This window comes from Coregonus clupeaformis, chromosome 35, assembly GCF_020615455.1.
Source record: "Coregonus clupeaformis isolate EN_2021a chromosome 35, ASM2061545v1, whole genome shotgun sequence".
In the NCBI taxonomy this organism is placed as follows: Eukaryota; Metazoa; Chordata; class Actinopteri; order Salmoniformes; family Salmonidae; genus Coregonus; species Coregonus clupeaformis.
Genome location: NC_059226.1, coordinates 3,238,559 through 3,265,099, shown reverse-complemented (window position 1 = coordinate 3,265,099; position 26,541 = coordinate 3,238,559). Strand labels below are relative to the sequence as shown.

At 43.7% G+C, this 26,541-nt stretch overlaps 1 protein-coding gene across 4 annotated transcripts in view; it reads right to left on the bottom strand.

The window, feature by feature from the left end:
* Positions 1-23,158, bottom strand: part of LOC121550358 (serine/threonine-protein kinase TAO2) — a 42,529-nt gene extending 19,371 nt beyond the window's left edge. For 2 of the 4 annotated variants that reach the window (XM_041862584.2, XM_041862587.2), the window contains exons 1-15: positions 22,712-23,158; positions 12,903-13,043; positions 12,636-12,707; positions 12,332-12,433; positions 12,207-12,252; positions 11,980-12,076; positions 7,245-7,358; positions 6,944-7,035; positions 6,274-6,367; positions 5,940-6,021; positions 5,655-5,828; positions 3,537-3,743; positions 3,231-3,359; positions 1,397-1,633; positions 1,104-1,232 (exon numbers count right to left, since the gene is read on the bottom strand). In XM_041862584.2, coding sequence (XP_041718518.1) covers positions 1,104-1,232; positions 1,397-1,633; positions 3,231-3,359; positions 3,537-3,743; positions 5,655-5,828; positions 5,940-6,021; positions 6,274-6,367; positions 6,944-7,035; positions 7,245-7,358; positions 11,980-12,076; positions 12,207-12,252; positions 12,332-12,433; positions 12,636-12,707; positions 12,903-13,034 — 1,707 coding nt within the window. In that variant the 5' untranslated portion in view covers positions 13,035-13,043; positions 22,712-23,158. The remainder of the gene's footprint in view (positions 1-1,103; positions 1,233-1,396; positions 1,634-3,230; positions 3,360-3,536; positions 3,744-5,654; positions 5,829-5,939; positions 6,022-6,273; positions 6,368-6,943; positions 7,036-7,244; positions 7,359-11,979; positions 12,077-12,206; positions 12,253-12,331; positions 12,434-12,635; positions 12,708-12,902; positions 13,044-22,711) is intronic. The other 2 variants (XM_041862586.2, XM_041862588.2) reach the window with 1 other exon arrangement.
* Between the last annotated feature and the right edge of the window lie 3,383 nt (positions 23,159-26,541).

Sequence of the window (26,541 nt, the reverse complement as noted above, 5' to 3'; positions counted from 1 at the left end):
ATAACCTGGAACTGATTTCCTGGTGTTTTTACAGTCTTATGTGCAACAAGATTATTATTTTTTTTCTCTTTATCTTCTCAGAAAAATTGCAGCCCGCCAGTTGGGGAACCCTGGGTTAGAGGGTGACAAGCCAATCAATACAACACAGGGGGAAGGGTTAGAGAGTGACACCAGCCAATCAATACAACACAGGGGGAAGGGTTAGAGGGTGACACCAGCCAATCAATACAACAGGGGGAAGAGTTAGAGGGTGGGTCAGTCCCATGTGACTGACCCACCCTCTACCTTATTCCAACCAGACAACTACCTTGTGTGGTTGGAATAAGGTAGTCGTGTGGTTGGAATAAGGTAGTCGTGTGGTTGGAATAAGGTAGTCGTGTGGTTGGAATAAGGTAGTCTTGTGGTTGGAATAAGGTAGTCGTGTGATTATAATAAGGTTGTCCTTTGGTTGGAATAAGGTAGTCATGTGGTTGGAATAAGGTAGTCGTGTGGTTGGAATAAGGTAGTCGTGTGATTGGAATAAGGTAGTCGTGTGATTATAATAAGGTTGTCCTTTGGTTGGAATAAGGTAGTCGTGTGGTTGGAATAAGGTAGTCGTGTGGTTGGAATAAGGTAGTCGTGTGGTTGGAATAAGGTAGTCGTGTGGTTGGAATAAGGTAGTCGTGTGGTTGGAATAAGGTAGTCGTGTGGTTGGAATAAGGTAGTCATTTGGTTGGAATAAGGTAGTCGTGTGGTTGGAATAAGGTAGTCATTTGGTTGGAATAAGGTAGTCGTGTGGTTGGAATAAGGTAGTCGTGTGGTTGGAATAAGGTAGTCGTGTGGTTGGAATAAGGTAGTCGTGTGGTTGGAATAAGGTAGTCGTGTGGTTGGAATAAGGTAGTCGTGTGGTTGGAATAAGGTAGTCGTGTGGTTGGAATAAGGTAGTCGTGTGGTTGGAATAAGGTAGTCGTGTGGTTGGAATAAGGTAGTCATTTGGTTGGAATAAGGTAGTCGTGTGGTTGGAATAAGGTAGTCGTGTGGTTGGAATAAGGTAGTCGTGTGGTTGGAATAAGGTAGTCGTGTGGTTGGAATAAGGTAGTCGTGTGGTTGGAATGAGGTTGTACCTCTTTGAGCTGGTCCTTGCGCTGGCGGTACTGGCGTTTCTGAGACTCCAGTAGACTGGTCAGCTCTTTCTTCTGCTGGCTCAGGATATGCTGCTGGAACTTCTTCTCCTCAGCTAGGGCTGCCTTGGTCTGGAGAGAGAGAGGGAGGGATGAAGGGAGAAAACTAACATTTTGTTCCTCTTTCCAAAGTCCTCCTTCCCTATTTCTTGCCCGGTTTGACCCCCTCTCCTCCGAAGCTCAGGATCTCCACCCCTCCATACCTCCTCCTTTCCTCCAGTACCACCATCCCTCACCTCCTTCTCCAGGATGGCCTGGTGTTTCTTGCCCAGTTTGTCCCCCTCTCCTCCGAAGCTGTTCCTCTGGTTCTCCAGTTCTTTGTCTAGTCTCAGCTGGTGCTCGTCCATCTCAGCCTTCAGCTTGTTCTCCAGGCCCATCAACTGTTTCTGGTGCTGCCTCCTCATCCTCTTATAGCCGGACATCTGCTCCCTCAGCGCTGAGCCCTGCTCGTGTTCCTGGATCTGACGAGTCACCTGGAGAGACAGAGAGGGAAGAGAGAATGGGGAGGAGAGAGGGAAGAGGGAGAGAGGGGGAAGAGAGAGAGAGAGAGGGAAGAGAGAGAGAGGGAAGAGAGAGAGAGAGAGGGAAGAGGGAGTGGGGAGGAGAGAGGGAAGAGAGAGAGGGAAGAGGGAGTGGGGAGGAGAGAGGGAGAGAGAGAGAGAGGGGGAAGAGAGAGAGAGAGGGAAGAGAGAGAGAGGGGGAAGAGGGAGTGGGGAGGAGAGAGGGAGTGGGGAGGAGAGAGAGAGAGAGGGAGAGAGAGAGAGAGGAAGAGAGAGAGAGAGGGAAGAGAGAGAGAGAGGGAAGAGAGAGAGAGGGAAGAGAGAGAGAGGGAAGAGAGAGAGGGAAGAGAGAGAGAAGGAAGAGAGAGAGAGGGAAGAGGGAGTGGGGAGGAGAGAGGGAAGAGGGAGTGGGGAGGAGAGAGGGAAGAGAGAGAGAGGGAAGAGGGAGTGGGGAGGAGAGAGGGAAGAGAGAGAGAGGGGGAAGCGAGAGAGAGAGGGAAGAGAGAGAGGGGGAAGCGAGAGAGAGAGGGAAGAGAGAGAGAGAGGGAAGAGAGAGAGCGGGAAGAGGGAGTGGGGAGGAGAGAGAGAGAATGTGTCTCAATAGTATCTGAAATCTGAGTTTTCGATTGAGCCTGCCTGGAGAAACAGATGGGTGGTGTCAATCAGACCTAGGTTCAAATAGTATCTGAAATCTTTGAGCGTTTGATTGAGTCTGTCTGGAGAGACAGATGGGCGGGGTTTCCAGTTGTGGGACTGTTCCATTGGATCGCAGGCAAACTCAATCAAGCTCGGGCAAAGTAATTGTAAGAAAACAAACAGGCGTTCATAGTAGTATGAGAGAAGGGTTAGGGGGTTGTGTTAGCAGTCGTATCAGAGAAAGAGAGGTTTGGGGGTTAGCGTTTGCGGTCATGTCAGAGAGAGTGGTTAGCGGTTGTGCTAGTGGTTGGGTCAGAGAGAGTGGTTAGCGGTTGTGCTAGTGGTTGGGTCAGAGAGAGTGGTTAGCGGTTGTGCTAGTGGTTGGGTCAGAGAGAGTGGTTAGGGGTTGTGCTAGTGGTTGGGTCAGAGAGAGGGGTTTGGGGATGTGCTAGTGGTTGGGTCAGAGAGAGTGGTTAGGGGTTGTGCTAGTGGTTGGGTCAGAGAGAGTGGTTAGGGGTTGTGCTAGTGGTTGGGTCAGAGAGAGGGGTTAGCGGTTGTGCTAGTGGTTGGGTCAGAGAGAGTGGTTAGCGGTTGTGCTAGTGGTTGGGTCAGAGAGAGGGGTTAGGGGTTGTGCTAGTGGTTGGGTCAGAGAGAGGGGTTTGGGGATGTGCTAGTGGTTGGGTCAGAGAGAGTGGTTAGGGGTTGTGCTAGTGGTTGGGTCAGAGAGAGTGGTTAGGGGTTGTGCTAGTGGTTGGGTCAGAGAGAGTGGTTAGCGGTTGTGCTAGTGGTTGGGTCAGAGAGAGTGGTTTGGGGATGTGCTAGTGGTTGGGTCAGAGAGAGGGGTTTGGGGATGTGCTAGTGGTTGGGTCAGAGAGAGGGGTTTGGGGATGTGCTAGTGGTTGGGTCAGAGAGAGGGGTTTGGGGATGTGCTCACCAGGGAGGCCGTGCGGATGGTGGCGAAGTGGTCCCGGTTGCGGTAGTAGGCCCTGCGGCGGGCGGCTGACGAGGGCTGCTGCTGGTCCATCTCTGGCTGGTATGGGTCATCATAGATATTATCCTGACCCTGGGGGAGGGGGGGGAGGAGAGAGAGAGACAATTCAGAAGGAGAGGGAAGTTTAATTAATGTCCACAAACACAGACAATTGCACAAACCTGACATATTTACCACATACACACACACACACACCACCATCTTCTCTCTCTCTAACGCACACGCCACACACACCTCTCTCAGACTTACAGTAGGGCGGTGTATAATGGAGGAGTTTGAGGTGACTGTGTGCTCTCCCTCGGTCATCATGGCCATCTCGTTGCTGTCGTCGGAGCCGTCTGCCAGGCTGTTGACCGAGGAGCTCTGGGAGCTGGCGGAGATGGACATACTGGGCACAGACTGGGAACTCTCCATGCTGCCCACAGTGCCCGTACGCAACAGGTACTGCTCCACCTCCTGGGTGAGAGGGAGGGAGAGAGAGACGTTATACGCAGGCAGGCAGGGAGAGAGAGAGACACATAGGCAGAGACATGCAGAGACAGGCAGGCAGAGACAGAACGTTAACATAAGATACATTGCCTAGAAAAAGTATTCGCACCCCTAGACTTTTCACAAATGTTGTTGTGTTACAGCCTGCATTTAAAATGGATTACATTGAGATTTTGTCACTGGCCTACACACAATACCCCATAATGTCAAAGTGAAATTGTTTATACATTTTTACAAATTGATTAAAAATGAAAAGCTGAAATGTCATGAGTCAATAAGTATTCAACCCCTTTGTTATGGCGGGCCTAAATCAATTCAGGAGTACAAATGTGCTTAACAAGTCATAAGTTGCATGGATTCACTCTGTGTGCAATAATAGTGTTTAACATTATTTTTCAATGACTACCTCATCTCTGTATACACATACAATTACTGAGGCCCCTCAGTTGAGCAGTGAATTTCAAACACAGATTCAACCACAAAGACCAAGGAGGTTTTCCAAAGCTTTGCAAAGAAGGGCACCTATTGATGGGTAAAAAACAAAAAAAAGCTGACATTGAATATCCCTTTGAGCATGGTGAAGTTATTAATTACACTATGGATGGTGTATCAATACACCCTGTCACTACAAAGATACAGGCATCTTTCCTAACTCAGTTGCCGGAGAGGAAGGAAACCACTCAGGGATTTCTCCATAAGGCCAATGGTGACTTTAAAACAGTTAGAATGTCATGGCTGTGTTAGGAGAAAACTGAGGATGGATCAACAACATTGTAGTTACTCCACAATACTAACCTAAATGACAGAGTGAAAAGAAGAAAGCCTGTACAGAATAAAATATTCTAAGACATACATCCTGTTTGCAATAAGGCACTAAAGTAAAACTGCAAAAAATGTGGCAAAGAAATTAACTTTGTCCTGAATACAATGTGTTATGTTTGGGACAAATCCAACACATCACTGAGTACCACTCTTCATATTTTCAAGCATGGTGGTGGCTGCATCATGTTATAGGTATGCTTGTCATCGGCAAAGACTAGGGAGTTTTTTAGAATACAAAGAAACTGAATAGAGCTAAGCACAGGCAAAATCCTAGAGGAAAACCTGGTTCAGTCTGCTTTCCAACAGACACTGGGAGACAAACTCACCTTTCAGCAGAACAATAACCTAAAACACAAGGCCAAATATACACTGGAGTTGCTTACCAAAAATACATTGAATGTTCCCGAGTAGCCTAGTTAGTTATTACGTAAATAGGCTTGAAAATCGATGGCAAGACTTCAAAATGGCTGTCTAGCAACAATCAACAACCAACTTGACAGAGCATGAAGAATTGTTTAAAATAATAAAATGTGCAAATAAGTATACAACCCAGGTGTGCAAAGCTCTTAAGAGACTTACCCAGAAAGACTCACAGCTGTAATCGCTGCCAAATGTGATTCTAATGTGTATCGACTCAGGGTGTGAATACTTATGTAAATGAGATATTTCTGTATTTTATTTTCAATAAATCTGCTAACATTTCTAAAAACATGTTTTCACTTTGTCATTATGGGGTATTGTGTGTGGGCGGCGCACAATTGGCCCAGCGTCGTCCGGGTTTGGCCGGTGTAGGCCGTCATTGTAAATAAGAATTTGTTCTTAACTGACTTGCCTAGTTAAATAAAGGCCAAATAAAATGTAAATAAAAGAGGAGAAAATATATATTTTATCCATTTTGAATTCAGGTTGTAACACAACAAAATGTGGAATAAGTCAAGTGGTATGAATCCTTTCTGAAGGCACTGTAAGTGATCGACCCAGATCTGCCCTAACAAGCCCCATACCACCTCCTCCCCACCCTTCAACCAGAGGAGGTCCATTATGGGCTTTACTAACCCCTACCTCCTCCTCCTCTCCTCCCTCTGGGGTGGGTCCGTTGTGGGCTTCGTGGAAGAGGATCTTCTTCATCTTCCTGTACTGCAGGTTGTCCAGCTCCCGCACTGCGTCCTTGGTCCTCGCTATGAGGTCCATCACCGCCGTCAGGGGACGCTCACGACACAGAAACCGGTGCTACAGACGGTGGAAGGAGGGGAAGAAGGGGGGGGGGAGTGCTAAGAGTTAGAGAGAGAAATAGAGGAAGACAGGAGGAACGAGGAAGAGGTGTGTGTGTTGCACTCTTACATTGAGCAACACATCAGAGATGGGCCTGTCCTGTGGAATCTTCTGCAGACAGGAGTCCACAAAGTTACGGAAATAATCAGACCTGCGGCGAGAGAGAGAGAGAAGAGAGTTCAGTCAGAGAGAACACAGAGAAAGAGAGAGTTAAGAGACAGTGCTGTAAAGGACAGATCAAGAAAAAAAAGGAGTTAAGCAAGAGAGAGGGTTAGGTGAATGACAGACTGATAAGTGAGTGGAGAGATGTGCATGAAGGAGATAAAAGAAAAAGACAGACAACGAGAGATTGTGCATGATAAGAGGGGGAGAGAGAAAGAGGGAGACAGCGAGTGATGCTCACCAGTGATTGGACGCTAGGATGGGGCTCTCGTTCTGGGCGATGTGGTATAAGGCACTCATTGCATTCATATTGAACAGAGGAGGCTTCCTCTCCGCTAAAGAGAGACAAGGGGGGGAGAGAGAGGGGGTAGAAAAAGAAGAAGAGGAGAGAGAGATCAAGCGAGAGAAGGAAAGGGAGATAGAGAGAGGGAGAAAGTGACCAAGCGATAGAGAGAGAGAAGGGAGAGAGGACATGTTAGCTAACAACCAAAGCAGCTTAGCGCCGAGTCTCTTAAATCCCAGTAAAAATGTCGGGACAAACAGACACAAAACAGAATCCCTAACCACTCCCAGGGGTTAGGTCAGACCACTCAGACAGGGGTCACACTGAGGGCCTGGGGTCAATGTTCACTGTGAAACTACATTGATATATTTCAGAAGTTAAAACTCTCTCTTTCTTTCTTTTTTGTAATTTAGCAGACGCTCTTATCCAGAGCGACTTACAGTTAGTGAGTGCATATTTATTTTTTATATACTGGTCCCCCGTGGGAATCGAACCCACAAACCTGGCGTTGCCAAACGCCATGCTCTACCAACTGAGCTACACGGGACTACATGTAGTGTCAAAGGGCGCCATTCCCTCTCTACAGTACCATGGAGACTGAATAGTTTGTTGCCATGGCGATGCCTACCCAGCTCTATACAGGTGATGCCCAGAGACCAGACGTCCACCTTGCCGTCGTACTGACCCTCGTCCATCGCTAGGATCACCTCCGGAGCCATCCTGGAAAAAGAGTGAACCATCCCTTTAAAAATCAGCCACTGGTTAAAAAGAGTGAACCATCCCTTTAAAAATCAGCCACTGGTTAAAAAGAGTGAACCATCCCTTGTGTGTAGGGCAGGGGGTGGGGGAGGATTTGTAGATTCACGGGAGAGGACCAGCAGTACTTTGGCCCTCAAGAAATTGAACAGTCCACAGTTCTAGCTCCTCACCAGTAGGGGGTTCCTACAAAGGAGTTGGCGGGGGCAACAATGGAGGCAGAGCCAAAGTCTCCCAGCTTCACCTGGCCAGGCTCTGTCAGGAGGATGTTCCCTGCCTTCACGTCCCTGAGAGGAGGAGCAATGTTAACACAACGTGACAAAAACAATGTTGACAATGTTAACAAAATGTTGACAACGGTAACAATGTTAACGTTGACAGTGCAGACATAACCATGTTGAACATAATAATTTAACGCAGGGGTGGGCAAACATTTTGGCTCGAGGGCCACATCGGGATTTCGGAATACAACGGAGGGCCGCACAGATTTTTTGGGGACCGATTTGTTTGTCAAAATCAATTTGCGGGCCAGAAAAGGGGCAGTTATTTGAAAATATATATATACACACACTACCAGACAAAAGTTTTAGAACACCTACTCATTCAAGGGTTTTTCTCTGCAATCCAGTCACCTGGAATGCATTTCAATTAACAGGTGTGCCTTCTTAAAAGTTAATTTGTGGAATTTCTCTCCTTCTTAATGCGTTTGAGCCAATCAGTTGTGTTGTGTCAAGGTAGGGGGGGGGTATACAGAAGATAGCCCTATTTGGTAAAAGACCAAGTCCATATTATGGCAAGAACAGCTCAGATAAGCAAAGAGAAACGACAGTCCATCATTACTTTAAGACATGAAGGTCAGTCAATCCAGAAAATGTCAAGAACTTTCTTCAAGTGCAGTCGCAAAAACCATCAAGCGCTATGATGAAACTGGCTCTCATGAGGACCGCCACACAAATGGAAGACCCAGAGTTACCTCTGCTGCAGAGGATAAGTTCATTCGAGTAACCAGCCTCAGAAATTGCAGCCCACATAAATGCTTCACAGAGTTCAAGTAACAGACACATCTCAACATCAACTGTTCAGTGGAGACTGTGTGAATCAGGCCTTCATGGTCAAATTGTTGCAAAGAAACCACTACTAAATGACACCAATAATAAGAAGAGACTTGCTTGGGCCAAGAAACACGAGCAATGGACATTAGACCGGTGGAAATGTGTCCTTTGGTCCAAATTGGAGATTTTTGGTTCCAACCGTCGTGTCTTTGTGAGACACGGTGTGGGTGAATGGATGATCTCTGCATGTGTAGTTCCCACCGTAAAGCATGGAGGTGTTGGTGTTATGGTGTGGGGGTGCTTTGCTGGTGACACCGTCTGTGATTTATTTAGAATTCAAGGCACACTTAACCAGCATGGCTACCACAGCATTCTGCAGCGATACGCCATCCCATCTGGTTTGCGCTTAATGGGACTATCATTTGTTTTTCAACAGGACAATGACCCAACACACCTCCAGGCTGTGTAAGGGCTATTTTACCAAGAAGTAGAGTGATGGAGTGCTGCATCAGATGACCTGGCCTCCACAATCCCCCGACATCAACCCAATTGAGATGGTTTGGGATGAGTCGGACCGCAGTGAAGGAAAAGCAGCCAACAAGTGCTCAGCATAAGTGGGAACTCCTTCAAGACTGTTGGAAAAGCATTCCAGGTGAAGCTGGTTGAGAGAATGCCAAGAGGGTGCAAAGCTGTCATCAAGGCAAAGGGTGGCTATTTGAAGAACCTCAAATATAAAATATATTTTGATTTGTTTAACACTTATTTGGTTAGTACATGATTCCATGTGTGTTATGTCATAGTTTTGATGTCTTCACAATTTTTCTACAATGTAGAAAATAGTAAAAAATTAAGAAAATCCCTTGAATGAGTAGGTGTTCTAAAACTTTTGATGGTTAGTGTAGGTCCATTATAATTTCTGCACACTTTCTATACAACTGTAGACGTTCAATAGTGGCCTGGAGTGTTTTCTTAACCCATGATCATTTTCTTAACCTATGATCATTTCCACCCCCTAACAAATGCATACAGTGAGGGAAAAAAATATTTGATCCCCTGCTGATTTTGTACGTTTGCCCACTGACAAAGAAATTATCAGTCTATAATTTTAATGGTAAGTTTATTTGAACAGTGAGAGACAGAATAACAACAAAAAATTTATAAATTGATTTGCATTTTAATGAGGGAAATAAGTATTTGACCCCCTCTCAATCAGAAAGATTTCTGGCTCCCAGGTGTCTTTTATACAGGTAACGAGCTGAGATTAGGAGCACACTCTTAAAGGGAGTGCTCCTAATCTCAGTTTGTTACCTGTATAAAAGACACCTGTCCACAGAAGCAATCAATCAATCAGATTCCAAACTCTCCACCATGGCCAAGACCAAAGAGCTCTCCAAGGATGTCAGGGACAAGATTGTAGACCTACACAAGACTGGAATGGGCTACAAGGCCATCGCCAAGCAGCTTGGTGAGAAGGTGACAACAGTTGGTGCGATTATTCGCAAATGGAAGAAACACAAAAGAACTGTCAATCTCCCTCTGCCTGGGGCTCCATGCAAGATCTCACCTCGTGGAGTTGCAATGATCATGAGAACGGTGAGGAATCAGCCCAGAACTACACAGGAGTATCTTGTCAATGATCTCAAGGCAGCTGGGTCCATAGTCACCAAGAAAACAATTGGTAACATACTACGCCGTGAAGGACTGAAATCCTGCAGCGCCCACAAGGTCCCCCTGCTCAAGAAAGCACATATACAGGGCCGTCTGAAGTATGCCAATGAACATCTGAATGATTCAGAGGAGAACTGGGTGAAAGTGTTGTGGTCAGATGAGACCAAAATCGAGCTCTTTGGCATCAATAATAATAATAATATGCCATTTAGCATCAACTCAACTCGCTGTGTTTGGAGGAGGAGGAATGCTGATGACCCCAAGAACACCATCCCCACCGTCAAACATGGAGGTGGAAACATTATGCTTTGGGGGTGTTTTTCTGCTAAGGAGACAGGACAACTTCACTGCATCAAAGGGACGATGGACGGGCCATGTACCGTCAAATCTTGGGTGAGAACCTCCTTCCCTCAGCCAGGGCATTGAAAATGGGTCGTGGATGGGTATTCCAGCATGACAATGACCCAAAACACACAGCCAAGGCTACAAAGGAGTGGCTCAAGAAGAAGCACATTAAGGTCCTGGAGTGGCCTAGCCAGTCTCCAGACCTTAATCCCATAGAAAATCTGTGGAGGGAGCTGAAGGTTCGAGTTGCCAAACGTCAGCCTCAAAACCTTAATGACTTGGAGAAGATCTGCAAAGAGGAGTGGAACAAAATCCCTCCTGAGATGTGTACAAACCTGGTGGCCAACTACAAGAAACGTCTGACCTCTGTGATTGCCAACAAGGGTTTTGCCACCAAGTACTAAGTCATGTTCTGCAGAGGGGTCAAATACTTATTTCCCTCATTAAAATGCAAATCAATTCATAACATTTTTGACATGCATTTTTCTGGATTTTTTTGTTGTTATTCTGTCTCTCACTGTTCAAATAAACCTACCATTAAAATTATAGACTGATCATGTCTTTGTCAGTGGGCAAACGTACAAAATCAGCAGGGGATCAAATACTTTTTTCCCTCACTGTATATAAACACTGATTTAACCCTTAACCAGGAAAGATCCTTAAGGCTAGAAACCTCTTTTGCGAGGGTGACATACCCTATATAGCATTTATAGTATAGAAGAGGCCAGGACCCGGTTTCCCAAAAGCATCTTAAGGCTAAGTTCATCGTTAGAACCTTCATAGGAGCATCGTTAAATCGCCAAGCGATCGTTATTAACGTTGTACTTGAAAACGCTCGTAATCTAAAGCCTACCTCAGACCACTCGTTGAACAGCTAATTGTGTCATTACATGCTTTTTTGCACTCCCGAATCACTTAATACTCCGCTAAAACAGAATCATGGTTTATCCGTCTCTCTGTGACCGCGAAAACTTCAGAACAATGTTGACTACAAATACAAAGTTGCCAATGTCTTTGCAATTGATTCAAACAAGCAACGTATAAAAAGATGCTTCAAATGAAAACCGAGATGACTGCACAAAAATATAAACAGTAAGCTATAGGCCTTTTTTTCAATCATATTGAAATACATTTCAATCATATTGAAATACATTTAATGTTCAATCAATTGAGTTTTATTTTTCTACTTGTAGGCTACTGTCTATAACTTGTCTCAATATATTGCATGATGTGCCAAATCTGTGATTTATTGAAATTTTTATTGGGTAAGCATTAGAATAAGCTGCCTCAATATTTGCAGCCGTAGGTGGTAATATCTCTCTCTCTCTGATTGCGTCAGTATTGTGAAATAATTCGAATGTTAGGGAAATATTTGAATGGAGAAAGCTAGCTGATCCGAGAGCAGCGCTCCTTTTCTTTCGATCCTATCAGTGATGACAGATGCTCCAACAACGCACTTGTAGTGGTGTTTTGTTACATCTTCGGCCGTTGTAGGAAAGATGCAAGGTTAAAACACTCGTAAGCCTAAATTCCATCGCTATCGGGAAAATGGGCACAGGCTATTAAGGCCACAATGGAATATTGATCCAAACAATGGAATGATTATTGAAACGGCACTGAGTAAAATCCCTGAGACGTTACTGAGATATTGTAGAACCAATGATGAGACTAAAAGACAAAGCAGTGAAAACAGAACTGGAATTGAACGGCCAGAATTGCTCTAAGACACTGCACAGTGACAGCGTATTGACAACAGAGTAGCATGGACCAAGAGGTTGTAGTAGATGTAAAAAATAAAAAATAAAACGTTTCTGCTAAATGGCATATCTTTTTATAATATTACCTGTGGATCATGTTGTGGGAGTGAAGATAGGCCAAGCCGAGCAGTGCACCATGGGTAATTGCAGCTATTTCTACCTCCTGTAGTGGCTTCTTGTGAACTACAGAGAGATAGAGAAAAATAAAGAGAGAGAGAGAGTCTAGTTATATACAGAGCTTCAAAAACATGCTAAATGCCCTTAAACATGTGACTAAAAATAATCCCCGCAGTTGTTTCGCTGGTGTACTAACCTTCTAGAAGATCGGAGGCTGAGCCTAAACAGTACTCCATCACCAGCTGAGGGAGAGAGGGGGGGACGGATTATTAGTACAGACTCGCAAATAGTGTACTGGGGGCACACACTGCTAATACTGACCCATGCCGTGTGCTCTCTGAGGTAGCATCCTCTGTACTCGATGGTGTTGGGATGACGGAGCTTCTGGAGGAACTTCACCTCCTTGATGATATCCTGCCATTTCTGGGGAGAACGAGAGAGAGCAGGGGTTAATACTAAACACCAGGCCACAGGGAATCATGAAAATAGACAAAAAGTAGATTGTTTAGGCACAAGTCTAAGCCATTCTTGAATAGCCTATGTAAGGGTTCTCTGACTCTGGTCCCAAGTCTTAAGTGTGTGTGTGTGTGTGTGTGTGTGTGTGTGTGTGCGCGCATTGGCTCACCTCGTTGGACTGCTTGCCAGTGTAGGACATCTTCTTGATGGCCACCACCTCGTTGCTGCGCACATCCCGGGCCTGTCGGACACAGCATCGAGAAGGACAGTCACGCACAAACACTCCATTCAAACCTTAAAATACTGAAAACAATAACAAGAGGTTCTGGCTCATACAAACTCTCAAAACACCTTGTCACACGCTTTGATAAGGAAAGCAAACACACAAACTTTCTTAATCAAAACACCCCTCCCCCCCAATATAAGGATCCCTTACGAAGTAGACCGCCCCGAAGCTGCCATGGCCGATCTCTCTGAGGTCAGCGAAAAGCTTCTCGGGGTCATCTCTGTAGAAGAGCTCAGCCACATCCGGGTCCTTTAGATTGCCCGCCCGCACACTCGAGGGCATAGCCAGGGCCTGGTGGACAGAGGGAGAAAATTAGGAGGGAAAGAGAGAGGAGACAAGGGAGATAGAGGGAGAGGAAACAGAGAGAGAGAAAGGGTGTGGAGAGGAGAGGGTGTGGAGAAATAGATGGGATAGAGAAGAAAGGGTGTGGAGAAGAGAGGGTGTGGAGAAATAGATGGGATAGAGAAGAAGAGAGAATGGTGGGAAAATAAAGTGAGAGGGACAGAACAGAGAGTGGTAAAGAGAGAGTCGGGGAATAGAGGTAGAGAGAGAAAGAGGAGTAAAGAAGGGTATAGAAATAGAAAGGTAGAGAACAAGTGCGGAGAGAGGAGAGAATCCGAAAGAGAGGGAGGTTAGTTCTCACAAAGTGCACTTAATAACAAACCCATATTAAAAATGTATAACTCGTCTCAACCTCGGCAGAGAGCGCACATATCATGGTGATGGATACACAAACTTTCACTACAGCTCGCATGGCATGTGCACACACACGATATAAAACACAGTCCCTCTGTCTAAGTGTAAATCAAAGTGCTGTGAGAGAGCAGACATGATTTACTCATAACAACTTAAAAAGGTGCTACACATAGGATTGTATTTTTATTTATAGATGCACATAATATATCTGCAGTGATTGTGGAATGATAGTGTTTCACAGTATTACTTACACGCCAGTGTTGTGATTGGCTGGGATACTCGCCTATTGATTTCTCCCGCCGGAGCGGCATCTGTTGTCAAACTGGGAAAGCTGTTCTGACTTTGTGGCTGTGTTATCTAGTGGAAATCGCTCTAATTTCCTGGTTGATCAAATTCTACACTGTTTGCTCAATTTCAGTTTATGTGAAAAAAAAAACAATTAATAGTTTAGGGAATCATTGTACCATCTAAATCGTTGTGAAATATATTTTCAATAGCAGAAAATATTGTTTTTACAGCTGTTTGACGCTGGTGGACCAAAACCGAAAGTAAAAGGCTCAAGCCTAGATAACACAGCCACAAAGTCAGAACAGCTTTCCCATTTTGACAACAGATGCTGCTCGGGCGTGAGAAATCATTAGGCGAATAGCACAGCCAATCACAACACTGACGGGTAAGTAATACTGTGAAACACTATCATTCCACTATTACTGCAGATATATTATGGAAATTCTGAAATAACAATAAAAACCCTATGTGTAGCACCTTTAATAGATGTTGGCTACCCATCAACACAGACTGATCCTTTTCAATCAAACATAGTTGAACTCAAATTAATTAACAAACACATTTAGCATCTCCTTGCTTGCACACATAGCCTACAAGCCACTGATGCAGACCTTTGGAACATCGATATTTTCTAATAAATGTATTTAATTATAGCCTACACCTTCACAATAAATCCATTATTTATTTTAGACAGGTCTAAAGAAACATGATATGAAGAAAATATAGTCTATTTCAGAAGAACAGAATAGCATACTCTGAGTTATCCTTATGTTAGGTCCTGATCTGGCTATGCCAAATGGCTGTGGGCTACACTAGTTCATTTAGCAGATAAGATTTGCTTAGAATTCCGTGGCATTATTTTATAGTATGAAGAATACAATTGAACAAAGCTGAATTATTTATTTTTTAAATGTAGGGGGTAGATCAGCTTTAATATTGCAGATAGATTGTAACTTCCATCAATGTAATTGTCTGCATCACTTCCAATCCCCCATATGTTTTTCTTTCTCGCAAATACGATCCCCGGGACCACCCATACACAAAAAAAAATGTATGCACGCATGACTGTAAGTCGCTTTGGATAAAAGCTTCTGCTAAATGGCATATTATTATTATTATTATTATAAATACACTGCTCAAACAAATAAAGGGAACACTTAAACAACACAATGTAACTCCAAGTCAATCACACTTCTGTGAAATCAAACTGTCCACTTAGGAAGCAACACTGATTGACAATACATTTCACATGCTGTTGTGCAAATGGAATAGACAACAGGTGGAAATTATAGGCAATTAGCAAGACACCCCCAATAAAGGACTGGTTTTGCAGGTGGTGACCACAGACCACTTCTCAGTTCCTATGCTTCCTTGCTGATGTTTTGGTCACTTTTGAATGCTGGCGGTGCTTTCACTCTAGTGGTAGCATGAGACGGAGTCTACAACCCACACAAGTGGCTCAGGTAGTGCAGCTCATCCAGGATGGCACATCAATGCGAGCTGTGGCAAGAAGGTTTGCTGTGTCTGTCAGCGTAGTGTCCAGAGCATGGAGGCGCTACCAGGAGACAGGCCAGTACATCAGGAGACGTGGAGGAGGCCGTAGGAGGGCAACAACCCAGCAGCAGGACTGCTACCTCCGCCTTTGTGCAAGGAGGAGCAGGAGGAGCACTGCCAGAGCCCTGCAAAATGACCTCCAGCAGGCCACAAATGTGCATGTGTCTGCTCAAACGGTCAGAAACAGACTCCATGAGGGTGGTATGAGGGCCCGACGTCCACAGGTGGGGGTTGTGCTTACAGCCCAACACCATGCAGGACGTTTGGCATTTGCCAGAGAACACCAAGATTGGCAAATTCGCCACTGGCGCCCTGTGCTCTTCACAGATGAAAGCAGGTTCACACTGAGCACATGTGACAGACGTGACAGAGTCTGGAGACGCCGTGGAGAACGTTCTGCTGCCTGCAACATCCTCCAGCATGACCGGTTTGGCGGTGGGTCAGTCATGGAGTGGGGTGGCATTTCTTTGGGGGGCCGCACAGCCCTCAATGTGCTCGCCAGAGGTACCGAGATGAGATCCTCAGACCCCTTGTGAGACCATATGCTGGTGCGGTTGGCCCTGGGTTCCTCCTAATGCAAGACAATGCTAGACCTCATGTGGCTGGAGTGTGTCAGCAGTTCCTGCAAGAGGAAGGCATTGATGCTATGTACTGGCCCGCCCATTCCCCAGACCTGAATCCAATTGAGCACATCTGGGACATCATGTCTCGCTCCATCCACCAACGCCACGTTGCACCACAGACTGTCCAGGAGTTGGCGGATGCTTTAGTCCAGGTCTGGGAGGAGATCCCTCAGGAGACCATCCGCCACCTCATCAGGAGCATGCCCAGGCATTGTAGGGAGGTCATACAGACATGTGGAGGCCACACACACTACTGAGCCTCATTTTGACTTGTTTTAAGGACATTACATCAAAGTTGGATCAGCCTGTAGTGTGGTTTTCCACTTGAATTTTGAGGGTGACTCCAAATCCAGACCTCCATGGGTTGATAATTTGTGTGTGATTTTGTTGTCAGCACATTCAACTATGTAAAGAAAAAAGTATTTAATAAGATTATTTCATTCATTCAGATCTAGGATGTGTTATTTTAGTGTTCCCTTTATTTTTTTGAGCAGTGTATATACAGCTGTGTAAAAAATTAAGAGACCACTGCAAATGTTTCTTAAAATCAGCATCTCTACATGTATATGACAGGCATTAGTAAGGTCATCTTCTCTGATGAGTCCAATTTTCAGCTTTGCCCAACACCTGGTCGTCTAATGGTTAGACGGAGACCTGGAGAGGCCTACAAGCCACAGTGTCTCTCACCCACTGTGAAATTTGGTGGAGGATCGGTGATGATCTGGGGGTGCTTCAGCAAGGCTGGAATCGGGCAGATTTGTCTTTGTGAAGGACGCATGAATCAAGCCACGTACAAGGTTGTCCTGGAAGAAAACTTGCTTCCTTTTGCTCTGACATTGTTCCCCAACTCTGAGGATTGTTTTTTCCAGCAGGACAATGCGCCATGCCACACAGCCAGGTCAATGAAGGTGTGGATGGAGGACCACCATATCAAGACCCTGTCATGGCCAGCCCAATCTCCAGACCTGAACACCATTGAAAACTTCTGGAATGTGATCAAGAGGAAGATGGATGGTCTCAAGCATCAAACAAAGCTGAGCTGCTTGAATTTTTGCGCCAGGAGTGGCATAAAGTCACCCAACATAAATGTGAAAGACTGGTGGAAAGCATGCCAAGACGCATGAAAGCTGTGATTGAAAATCAGGGTTATTCCACCAAATATTGATTTCTGAACTCTTCCTAAGTTAAAACATTAGTATTGTGTTGTTTAAAAATGAACATGAACTTATTTTCTTTGCATTATTCGAGGTCTGACAACACTGCATATTTTTTGTTATTTTGACCAGTTGTCATTTTCTGCAAATAAATATTTTTATTTGGAATTTAGGAGAAATGTTGTCAGTAGTTTATAGATTAATTAATTTTTTCCACAGCTGTATGTATGTGTCTATATATATATATATATATATATATATATATATATATTTATTATACACATCCTTTTTAAAAATATATTTCCCTTTATTACTTTCCAACCCCACCACCCTTTCCCTTATTGGAGTAAACTAGTGAACAACAATGCTTAGGCCTCTACTTCCATCTTATACATACTATGTAGTACATACTATATAGTCCCCTATAGCTCAGTTGGTAGAGCATGGCGCTTGCATCGCCAGGGTTGTGGGTTTGTTTCCCACGGGGGGCCAGTATGAAAATGTATGCACTCACTAAATGTAAGTCGCTCTGGATAAGAGCGTCTGCTAAATGACTAAAATGTAAAATATACATTTTATGGACACAGTCAATTTTACAATAATTATATTTTGTTTGTTTTTACTCCTGAACTTCCTCTACCCTCAACCTCTCCGATCATTTTCATGATGTCCATCCAGTTTGCTTCTATTTGCCATATCTTTCTAACTGTGCTCTTTCACAAAAGCTCTCAACCTATAACCTATATACTTATTATGGACACAGTATGCTTTACATTATTAGTTATCTTGTTGTTATTAGTTGTTATTAGTTGTTGTTAGTTGTTATTAGTCCCATCCTTCAACTCCATTCAACACCACCCATCTATCTCTTCACACCATCCATATTGGATTTGTACTTGCCATATATTTTTCAGCTGTACTGTGATGTTTTACAAAAGTTCTGAACCTTTCTATTCTCATTGTTTCTACAGATTGTAAATTGAAAATAAACATTTTTGCTAAAAGTATTATTATATTATTGATCGATTGACTATGACTTTTCAGATCACCCAGTAATGCTATCTGCAGGGTTAGCTCCAGGTAAATATTGCAACAAAGCTGAATTAAATAGAAAGGATATTTTCTCCAAACGATTTGAAGTAGTGTGCACATGCGACTATTCTGTGTTGAGCAGTTAACAAAGAAATAGGTACTCCTATATGCTTAATGTAGAGTTATTAATCTCACTTTGGTTGTTCTACAAACGTTGGGCTATATGTTTTGATGTTTAAAACATTGTAAGGCGGCATGATGCGACTAATGATGATTTGAAAATAAATTGCTTGAAAGGCATGAGCTCTGGTTTGTTTTTTGCGCAGCCTGTACACACTTCATCAGTATCTCATTCACAATTTGACAAGCACTTGATAATGCCTCGAATTTCCTGCGGCATCCCCTTTGTGTGGCTGTAATGCACCCTAAAAAAAAATCCATGCCTTTTGCGGCCAGTGGCCGTTGTGCCCTTGGCCCGGAGTGCTGCGTTGAGCCCTTCTCCATGAGTGCTGCGCGCTCCGAAGCACCTCTCACTCACATGGCTCTCCATCACGTGATCGGGTCTTTCTCACAGGCTACAAGTGAAGACAGACACATCGGGGACACAACTGCGCGCGTCCTTATCCAATTCCGAAGTGCATATTGAAAATTATCTTCCGCAAACATGAAACTCACGCGCTGCTTATGTATGCCAGTTAGGCTCTACACCCCTTGTAAAGCAGATTAATGTGCTACATTTTAAGTTATTTGGCCACTTTAGTTGTGATACAAACCTTATCAAAACATATAGGACTATGGGCTAGGTTACATGAGGTGTGCGACTATGATTTGAAAAAGTTGCAAAAAAGGCATTGTTTCTTGCCTTAAGCTGGGCATCATTCACAAGTGATATATAATTCACAAGTGATAGGCTAATATTGTCACCCATCAGACTATTCTTGATTTAATACTGTCTTTACATATACTAAATAATATGTGTGAAATTTGTTTTGATTTAGAATGGACCATTGTCATTCACCTGTCTCGAAACTGGGGCAGCGGAAAAAATACATGTCATCAATGCACTTAAATAGTGAATGGAGGACGCTTTTCCCAATATTCATTTTCATGCCAGGTAGGCTAGACTCCTGTTGTAAAGATAAGCAATTAATATTAGGAAAGTTGAGAAATAAATAGTAGGCCTAGCCTATAGAAAGCTGATGGGATCCTCTTTTTAATAGAGGCCTTCACTCTGTTTTCTCGCGCAACTGCATTGCCTATAGAAATGTTGCGCAACATGAGCGCATGGGCTCTTATGAAGTGTTTGATTAGATTTTCAATTACATTTGCATTGATGTCAGAGTGATTAGAGGGACAATAGAGTGCTGAGTGCCAGGTAGTTGGTAAGTTTGGTAAGCTACTAATGACCATCAGCAGCATCAGAGCTTGGAGATGCCTAATTTCCGTGACTAAACGGTCATGTGGAATTTGACTGCCTTCATGACTCTTGACCGCCGGTGTGGGGGTAATACGGTCACCGCAACAGCCCTACGTCCAACCGGCCTCACAACTGCAGACCACGTGTAACCAGGCCAGCCCAGGACCTCCACATCCGGCTTCTTCACCTGCGGTATCGTCTGAGGCCAGCCACCCAGACAGCAGATGAAACTGAGGAGTATTTCTGTCTGTAATAAAGCCCTTTTGTGGGGAAAAACTAATTCCCATGGCTGTGCCCCTGCCCAGTCACGTGAAATCCATAGATTAGGGCCTATTTAAAAAAAAAAGTTTTAATAGACTGATTTCCTTCTATGAAATGTAACTCAGTAAAATCTTTGAAATTGTTGCATGTTGCGTTTACATTTTTGTTCGGGAGGTTTTATAATTTCTTACTTTTTATTTTATAAAAATGACGTCATCCCCCCCCTCCCCCCGTTAATCTTCAATTATCTAAAAACTTGTAAACTCAGATTTTTATATTCGCATGTTGTAGCTTAGACCCTATTTTAAATCATCCGAGTTTTGTTATGTGCCCGCAATCGGTTGAGACACAACATGCTCTTGAATACAAGGTGGGTGTCATGTCATGTTTTGGCTGACAAATGTACTAAAATGGGAATAAAATAGAAATTTCAACTTTCAAAATGGTACCACAAAGATGGTTGGAGGTCCACACATCAGATCATTTTGACTTGAATGGGAATATCTGTCGTTTGAAATTAAACAGTCAATCCTCCATAGGAAACGTATTGAAATCATAGAATGTAAATATAGATAAAAGGAATAGACATGTCCATTAAAGTTGACATTCGGCAGTGGGTGGACCGGCGGCCATCTTTGTGGTAGTAATTAAAAGTTAAAATGTCTATTCAATTTAAATGTCAATGTGTAACAGATAAATTGCAGTGGTCTGAAGGGATAGGTCCATTCTATGAATTATATTTCTATGATTGCAATGACACCCACCCTGTATTCAAGAGCATGTTGTGTCTCAACCAATGGCAAGAACAACACAAATCCTCATGATGTAAAGTAAGCTACAACATATATGAATTATTTTTTTTAAATCAGAGTTGACGTGTTTTTAGATAATTGAAGTTAAATGGTTAAAACATTTAATATATATTTTTTAAATAAATATTAAATAGTTTGACAACCATGCCTGTAAGCTTTTAAATAACAGCAAACTCAACTGTTCATCTTTTCCAGTGATGAAGACATGGATGTCTCATGGTATGGTGGGGTATGCAAAATGGGTCAACTTTGAGCACCTTTATCTCCTGAATGTTTAGGCATTCAGGTCCAACAAGTCACTTTCTGACCAAGTCTTCCACAGGCAAACATGTTTTGTTTAAATCAAAAGGAATGCTGTCAAAAAGTGATTGAATTCAAATGGTTTTACCCAGCACCAATATTTCCCATTCATATAAGATTGATGTCTGGCCTGCAGATATCTAATAGATTTGCAAATAGGGTTCATCATATGGTGTGGAATATCATGACATGTAGCCAAACCTGACAAATGAAGATTTTGGAGGTGAACTATCCCGTTAAAAACAGCCAAGTCCCTATTTGCCTAGGGGCCTATTCAAACACTCTTCAAATGCATCCTTCTTCCTGCCCTTCCTTGAAATAATCACTGATCTCACATGGTTGCATAGGTGCGGGCATGGCCTTCCACCGTGATGATTTCTCCAGTCATGTCATGTGAGATCAGTGATTAGCCTAATTCAAGGAATAAAGAAAGGAAGGATGCCTAAGTCTAGGTCTTGGTTGGTTTTGAGTGTGTCCTCTTGAGAGGAAAGAGCAGAGCTAACTAACCAGCTCCAGTGACTCAGTCTGGAGTGAATGCATCAAGACATCGCCCCAGGGCCTCCACTGGGCTTGGGATGCTCTCTTTAAACAAACCCTTTACAATAATGTGTGTGAGAGACAAGTGTTTGTGAGTGTGCAAGAGTGTGTGTGTAGGGGGGTGGGGGTGTGTGTGGAAAGGACATGCCATGTCTTTACATTATATGGACTGTATGGTCTTTATAGAAATCCAGTGAACCAAACCCACGATTTTAGGGTCAAAATATTCAATATGCTACGCTCTGTTACACAATAACAGTCTATTGTTGCTCAATTCAAGACTCATGTTAGCAGAGAAGACCTACATCTTGATCTAGTTATCTGCGTTGTCATCAGTGGCTTCACTGAGCATATCACCGATAGGTGTTGTAATAAACACTAGGGAGATATTGCAGCTGATGTGAATTTATGGCCTATATTTTTGGTTTGAAGTTTATCCAATTCTCCAACGTTACACTAATTTCTATTCCCTATTTTTCCCTGTTGTGTTTCAGTATGTATTCACCCTTTTTACAGTGTGATGTGAATCATAGTAAAGTAGGTAGTTAGCAGCTGAACTGGGGGTAAATGAACGTGGGGGGACTGTGCATTCAAATAAGGGAATTGCTCATGACAGCACATACATGATCTGATCTAGCCATGTAGCTAGACCAACTCATTCTGGAAGAAAGGAATCGGGTCATGGATTGCTTGGCTACAATAAAACCATAATGTGTCATTCATTCTATTTCTATGTCATCATGCCATGTAATGAGTCTTGTGTGACGGACTGCGTTCGAATCCGGGTATCGCCCTAGGTTGAAGATGGGATATATTTTCAGCCTAGGTCTCACCATGCATGAGTCTCATTCACTTTCAACTTTGTTAACTACACGTGTACAAGTCAGTGTATGCTCAAATAAGTGTGGTCATTGAGATAACTATCTAGCTAGTTATCCACATTAGACTATGTCATAGTTAGGGTGATACATTATTTTTGGGGCTTAGGCATGTCACTGTCAGCTGATTTAGTTTAGCATTTTGGCTAATTAGTTATCTATGGATGTCTGCAAACACCATACCGTCGTTAGTTTAGTAAGCTAGTTAGCTGTGGCTTGCCAGCAATGTCAGTTAGCTGGTTAGCTAGCTAGCTGGCCATTCAATTAATTTCAGTCAATTGATATGTAACCTATTCTGATGCTAAATACACGCTAAGGCCAGAATCGCAAACTGGCTAACTAGCGCTAAACTAGACGGCTAGCTAGCTAGCCAGCCATCATTCTTGGCAATAAATTGCAACACTTACCACGGCTTGTTATGATCCCGCTCTAGCTACAGAAAAAAAAGCAAATCCCTGTAGCTAGTAGTGGTGGTGGTCTCTTCAATGGGGCGTCTCAAATCGACGTACGATGCATTGTCATCGATTTCCTTCTCACAGACATCTGACGATGAATTTGACTAGTTCTCAATTTCCTAGGCTAGCTAGCTTAGCTAGCTGTCTGACTAGCTACTGAATCCGTCCCGAACTGGTTAGCCGCTAGCTAGCTACTAGCTAACGTTAGCTGTGTACGGGGTGCGGCTGGTCTTCTTCCACCTCGCCTGCTCCCCTTCCTTTCATATCGTATTGTATCGCTACATCCGTCTTTCCGTAAAGTTTCTACAATTTCTAATATGCTTCTCCCCCGTCAGAGTTTTTCTGTCTCCCACCTTTTTTTTGTTCTGAAAAAGAAACAAGATGGCTGTGAGTGGGGCGGGAGCCATGCGAAAACCGGAAGTAACGCGCATGGGTGTCATTTTTATAAGTAAATCTCATTGTTCTATCTGTGTGGGTTTCTTCTTCGTCTTCTTCTTCTTCTTGTCCGTTTCCGTTTCCGGCACACTAGACACTGTAATGCGTATTGCTGCCTTTCTCAGGCTGGGGAGTGAAATACACCGTTCAATATCTAGCAGGTGGACTAAAGAAACCACAACAACTTGCTATTTTGCTCATTTGAGGCCAAAATAGTTGCAAGCAAAAATGTGGTTACACTTTACACCCAACTCAGTCAACTCACCAAAAAATATCCTCCTATCCTCACCATACTGTCTGCAATATAACACAACATGCTTCACAGTCTCTACCTCCCCACATTCCTCACACTTCCCATCTGGGGTTTTCTCCACTAGCAATAACCCACGTCCCAATCCACAATGCTCCAACCTCAGCCTTGTAAACAGAACCACATTCCTCCTTTCCCTCCCAAGATACCAACTGCCCTTCCTCACAGAATTCTGGATAGAGAAAAACTGCCTACCCCGCTCCTCTCTCTCCCACTCACGTTGCCACTCCTTGGTCAACCCCTCTGCTTTGATGCTCCTACATTCCATCCCCCCTAACGGGACCACCACATCTACCTCCTCGCTCTTCAAAGCAGCCTTCGCCACAATGAGCTCAGAAAAGCAGTCCCCATAGGAATGAATTTAATTCTACATTATTTCAATTAAATGTTTCAAGGACAAAATTATATGTATTTAAGTATTTCGTTGTTGTAGAGGGGATAGTAACATTAGTACTAAATTATACTTTAAGGAAAATGTTTTTATACATTTTCTAATGATTTAATTTTTAGCTCATATAATTTAAAAGTATGCACTAAGGTGTCTAATAGAATAAACTTTGCAAAAACTAATAAATACATGCATTTCTATAGCTTCCAAAATATGTTTTACAATGATCGGGAAGTCCCAAGATGGAGTCGCGGTGGCTTCAAAACAGCGCCCCTGTCAGTTAGTCATCTAGTGTATATGTAAATTATTGGTGGTAACTAGTGAGGACCATGTATTTATTTCCTGTAAGGTCGAAAAAACAATGCCAGCCAGCCCAACAGATTTTCTAAACCATTCCATTGGTCCTTAAGTGAAATCTCCACCCATCTGGGGCACCGGGCCATGCAAAACGAACTCGCCCAGTAAGAGGGGAAGTTACAGACATGATACAACTTGAACCACAGAGTAAGGCAGCCTTCAAATCAAAATGCATATAACGCATGTCCGACGCAGCGGTGTGGTTAGGAGAAACACTGCTCTACGTTTTCAATCCATACGTCCATGCAACCTTTCTGACGGACAGCGCAACACAATGCTAGGTCCTCCCCCAACACACTCCTCCCATTGAGTTGCTGTGTCTTTTACGCATCTATGTCTGATTTGAAGGCCCCCTTAGTCCTCAAATCAACAATGTAATACTTGTTACATGTTAACTCTCTTGCTCTTTCATTCACACTCAGTACGTCTATCACAGGAGGATGCTGAGGGGAGAATGGCTCATAATAATGTCCGGAACGACGCTAATGGAATGGCATCAAGCACCTGGAAACGATGTTTGATGTATTTGATACCATTCCACTGATTCCGCTCCAGTCATTACCACGAGCCCATCCTCCCCAATTTTAGGTGCCACCAACCTCCTGTGACGTCTATTCATCCCTTTCCAGGTGCTAAAGAGAGAATAATCCAAGGACCTCCAGAGCCTCCTGGCCAACTATCTACGATCTCTCCCGAGCACAGAGAAGTAGGCTCTGGTCGTAATAGTATACTTATAGAACCTTCACTATTGCTGTCTGTATGTCTTTGATATAGCATATAATCAAGGGTCACTGGATGGATTCACTGTACTTCAAAATGTATGCCCACTCCTCCCTCAGTATCCCAGACTTTAATAAATAACTTACATGAGTCTTTCCCCCTGTCCTCAGGTGAGTCTGTTGGGCCATTGAGCTCTAGAGCAGCACATAAAAAAAAAAAAACATGCCACCCTGTTACAATGGCTTAGGAAAGTATTCACCCCCTTGCCATTTTTCCTATTTTGTTGCCTTACAACCTGGAATTAAAATGGATTTTTGGGGGGTTTGTATCATTTGATTTACACAACATGCCTACCATTTTGAAGATGCCAAATAATTTTTTTTGTGAAACAAACAAGAAATAAGACAAAAAAACTGAAAACATGAGCGTGCATAACTATTCACCCCCCCCCCAAAGTCAATACTTTATAGAGCCACCCTTTGCAGCAATTACAGCTGCAAGTCTCTTGGGTTATGTCTCTATAAGCTTGACACATCTAGCCACTGGGATTTTTGCCCATTCTTCAAGGAAAAACTGCTCCAGCTCCTTCAAGTTGGATGGGTTCCGCTGGTGTACAGCAATCTTTAAGTCATACCACAGATTCTCAATTGGATTGAGGTCTGAGCTTTGACTAGGCCATTCCAAGACATTAAAATGTTTCCCCTTAAACCACTCGAGTGTTGCTTTAGCAGTATGCTTTGGGTCATTGTCCTGCTGGAAGGTGAACCTCCGTCCCAGTCTCAAATCTCTGGAAGACTGAAACAGGTTTCCCTCAAGAATTTCCATGTATTTAGCGCCATTCCTTCAATTCTGACCAGTTTCCCAGTCCCTGACGATGAAAAACATCCCCACAGCATGATGCTGCCACCACCATGCTTCACTGTGGGGATGGTGTTCTTGGGGTGATGAGAGGTGTTGGGTGTGCGCCAGACATAGTGTTTTCCTTGATGCCAAAAAGCTAAATATTAGTCTCATCTGACCAGAGTACCTTCTTCCATTTGTTTGTTTTCTCTAAGCAATGGCTTTTTTTCTGGCCACTCTTCTGTAAAGCCCACCTCTGTGGAGTGTACGGCTTAAAGTGGTCCTATGGACAAATACTCCAATCTCCACTGTGGATCTTTGCAACTCCTTCAGGGTTATCTTTGGTCTCTTTGTTGCCTCTCTGATTAATACCCTCCTTGCCTGGTCCATGAGTTTTGGTGGGCGGCCCTCTCTTGGCAGGTTTGTTGTGGTGCCATATTCTTTCCATTTTTTAATAATGGATTTAATGGTGCTCCGTGGGATGTTCAAAGTTTCAGATATGTTTTTATAACCCAACCCTGATCTGTACTTCTCCACAACTTTGTCCCTGACCTGTTTGGAGAGCTCCTTGGGCTTCATTTTACATTTTTACATTTTAGTCATTTAGCAGACGCTCTTATCCAGAGCGACTTACAGTTAGTGAGTGCATACATTTTCATACATGGTGCCGCTTGCTTGGTGGTGCCCCTTGCTTAGTGGTGTTGCAGACTCTGGGGCCTTTCAGAACAGGTG